The sequence below is a fragment of the Lactuca sativa genome, chromosome 1 (genome assembly GCF_002870075.4).
Source record: "Lactuca sativa cultivar Salinas chromosome 1, Lsat_Salinas_v11, whole genome shotgun sequence".
NCBI lineage: Eukaryota > Viridiplantae > Streptophyta > Magnoliopsida > Asterales > Asteraceae > Lactuca > Lactuca sativa.
The window spans coordinates 27875504-27878763 of NC_056623.2; the positions used below are offsets into that span (position 1 = coordinate 27875504).

The 3260-nt window shown below is 35.6% G+C and overlaps 1 protein-coding gene across 1 annotated transcript; it reads right to left on the reverse strand.

Moving 5' to 3' along the window:
• Nucleotides 1–214: 214 nt before the first annotated feature.
• LOC111876165 (probable WRKY transcription factor 7) lies at nt 215–2411 on the reverse strand. Its single transcript, XM_023872690.3, has 3 exons — nt 1389–2411; nt 1141–1266; nt 215–568 (listed from the first exon to the last, which is right to left on the reverse strand). Exons 1-3 carry the CDS (start codon nt 2117–2119, stop codon nt 406–408), a joined length of 1020 nt encoding a protein of 339 aa, XP_023728458.1. The 5' UTR covers nt 2120–2411; the 3' UTR covers nt 215–405.
• Nucleotides 2412–3260: the final 849 nt, after the last annotated feature.

The window sequence follows — 3260 nt, forward strand, 5'->3', positions numbered from 1 at the left end:
TCCAAATTGACCAATTCTTTATTTTATTTATTAAAAAAAAAAAAAAAAGAAACTTAATATCTTTATTACTTTTAATTTTGTGAAATAAACTATTCCTTTTGCCTTCTAGAACAAGTCAACAAACCAAAGTAAACCTTACTTTTCTTTTTTTATTAAATAATTGCAATTTGGCTGAATTCCCACCCAATCCACAAACCTATTTCCTCATCTTCCATGATTTTAACTTTTCCTTCACTCTTTCAATTTCAAACAACATATAAAGATTACAAAAGGATTGACTCAAAGATAGTGAAATGCAAGCTTCCTTGTTGACAATTGGGCACCATTAACACACTTACATTACATCCCTTAAAGGGTTCGAAATTTTAATTTGTACGTTTTTTTTTTTTTTTTGAAAAATCCAAATCAAGAAGATTCAAAAATTATAGTTGCAGATGAGTCTTTCACATTAAGGGAATGATTGTGTTCGCTTTCATAAGTCACAATTAGCATCGTTGGATCATCTAAAGCTCTTTCCACGTGTTTTCTTGCAGGACAACCTCTTAAACTGCTACATTTATAATAACCCCTAAAATCCACAATAATCAATACAAGCTAATTAGAATATATTAAAGTAGAAGTGAAATCTGGAAAATCTTGATAACTAAATATGTAGCATATGTGTTAAATAATTGATGGTTGGAATATATGTTGTAATAAATGCAAAATATTTTAAAGTTAAATATAAGAGTTTATCTTGCTGTATTACACAAGAGTTGGAGTTGACATTTTTGATACCATTGACTTTTAGTTATTTATTTATATGGTTGTTGCCATAAATATTTACCTGATATTCTTGTGATTGAGGATATTTTTGAGATCTTCAATTTAAAATTTCAATAAATATAAAGTCCAAGCAACAAATATAAGTCAATTTCCGAAACTACCCCTCTACAGTCACCATTAATCAAACTGTCTGACTTTTGGCTTTTGGGTAGGCTCCATTGTCCAAGGCTAATAATGTTAATGACAATATTTAATTTAATTAGCCCGAGTTAAGACTCGGTGAGGTGGTCAATGAGTGAGTGAGTAGGAATCAATGAGTTGACTAGGCTGAGTCAAGATCTTCTCCGATATACACTAGAAACTAGAAATATTTACCTTGGATGTGGCGACCCTTTAATCGGCTTTTGGCCGTACTTCCTCCAAGAATAATCGTCCGGCGGTATATCAGCCATCTTCATGCTTATCGCCGGCACTCTCACGACCCTCTTCATCCTTGATTTCCTATAAAAAAAAATTCAAGTGTAAAGGTTAAATCCAATTAATGAAATAGCATACTGTAACACCCAGATTGAGACAATCGTGGTTAGAAGTTGTATGTTTAAAAGGAGATCGGAGTTTAGTACCTCTTTTTGGAACAATGGCAACGACCGGAAGAATTAGTGCATTTTGTGTGAGAATCATCCACCGAGTTACATTTCCTTTTGAAAGAAGAAGTCGACATATTCGGCTGGCCCGCGGAAGAAACCTGTGAAAGGTTCGTGATCTGAAATCCAGAAGACATCGACGGTTGTAACCCATCGGTGTCTCCGGTCAACGATGACATAAACGAATTCGCCGGAGAGGCTGCAGCGGCGGCGAAATTGATGGTGTTGGTAGGAACATCCTTCCTATCAAAGGATCCCGATTTCGCCAGATGGATTTGGGGAAACCGCTGCTGAATCGGTGCCGTAGAAGAATTTACCTTCTCCGCCGCCGCTACAACCGTCTGATTGTATTGCTGGCTGCTATTTCCCGCCGTCGGAGTGAATGCCGACTTTTTCTCTAATACAACAGGTGGATTCGAAACAGGTCCACGTCGGAATCGGGCGTGACCAGTGGAAGTCCGATCGAGAAGAGAGATGAATTTCTTAAACCTAGTGACAGCGACATCGGCGACAGCTACGTAATCGGTGGTTGAAGAAGCATCGCTAGTACCGGCGGAGTACGACGGTTCATGGTGGGATTGGGATGAAAGTAATCCGATTAGATTCTCAAGGCTCTTAAGCCCAGCGGCGCCGGCTTCACGGACGGCGATTTCTTCCATTTTACCATTGAAACTATTGATTCTGATGGAATTCATGAGCTCAACAGCCATATCAGATCAAAAACATTGATCAAAACAATGGACAGTGGTTTCGATGGAGAAAGGGGTAATTTAATTAGGGATGGAAGAGAGTCAAAGAGTTGATGCGGTGGGTGCTATCTAGTAAAATGACCAAAATATCCTTGCTCGTCTATCTGCAGTCAAAGGTTGAAACCAGTAATCGGTTTACACGTGTAGAAATCTTGGGTGGCGAAAATGTCAGAGATTGACCGTAACGTCATGTGTGGCCCAGGGTTATGTTTTTTAGAGAAGACCATGGCAACGGTGCAGATTTTAATAAAAAGTCAAAAACTACTCACATTCGTTGGATTGTTTTGCCTTCTAAAAAAAAAAAAAAAATAATCATATTTCATCTTAATTATTTATTTATTATTTATTTATTATTTTTTTATATTTATACTTATTAACGAAAGATGGAAAACAGTGAAAGCCACAAAGGTTACAATGCACTATGTATAAAATGGCTATTTTTTTTCCTTTTATTAAAAATGGTCATCATGTTACTTTTGTAAGCATACATTTTTTTTAATGTGTACTGATGTCTAAATCTAGAATTAACCCATTGAGAATAGTCAATTATATAGAATAGTCAAAATTCAGAATCATTTCATTAAAAATCTATATTATGTTCAGTTTTGTCAAATAGAAATAAAATGAAAATATAATTTATTTATTTATTTTCCTTTGAATTTTGATTTTTTTCCTGTTCGATAGCATTTTATTGTGGTGTATGTAATGTTGTGATCTGAAAGAGTAAATTACACGAATGGTCCCTATGGTTTAGGGTAATTTGCGTGTTTGGTCCCTAACTTATTTTTTAACTTGGAAGGTCCCTACTGTTTGTTTTTGTTACGCGTCTGGTCCCTGTCTCACCTAAAAATACTATTTTGCCCTTGATTTTTTAACTTATTTAAATAAACACACCCCAATCCCAACCCCCTCACATTACCCTACCTACCATATCATTTTTCCCTATTTAAATAATAGTCTTTTTAGGTAAGACACAGACCAAGCGCGAAACAAAAACGAAAAGCAGGGACCAAATGCGTAACAAAAACAAACATTAGGGACCTTCCGAGTTAAAAAAAATAAGTTATTGACCAAATACAAAAATTACCCCAAACCATAAGGA

Bases quoted from the DNA above. Each gene is read 5' to 3' on its own strand.
- LOC111876165 (XM_023872690.3), bottom strand. From the start codon at position 2,119: ATGGCTGTTGAGCTCATGAATTCCATCAGAATCAATAGTTTCAATGGT. The intron at 1,267-1,388 runs GTACTAAACTCC...TTTTTTTTATAG, and splicing joins TGCCATTGTTCCAAAAAGAG to GAAATCAAGGATGAAGAGGG. The intron at 569-1,140 runs GTAAATATTTCT...TGTGGATTTTAG, and splicing joins AAAGGGTCGCCACATCCAAG to GGGTTATTATAAATGTAGCA.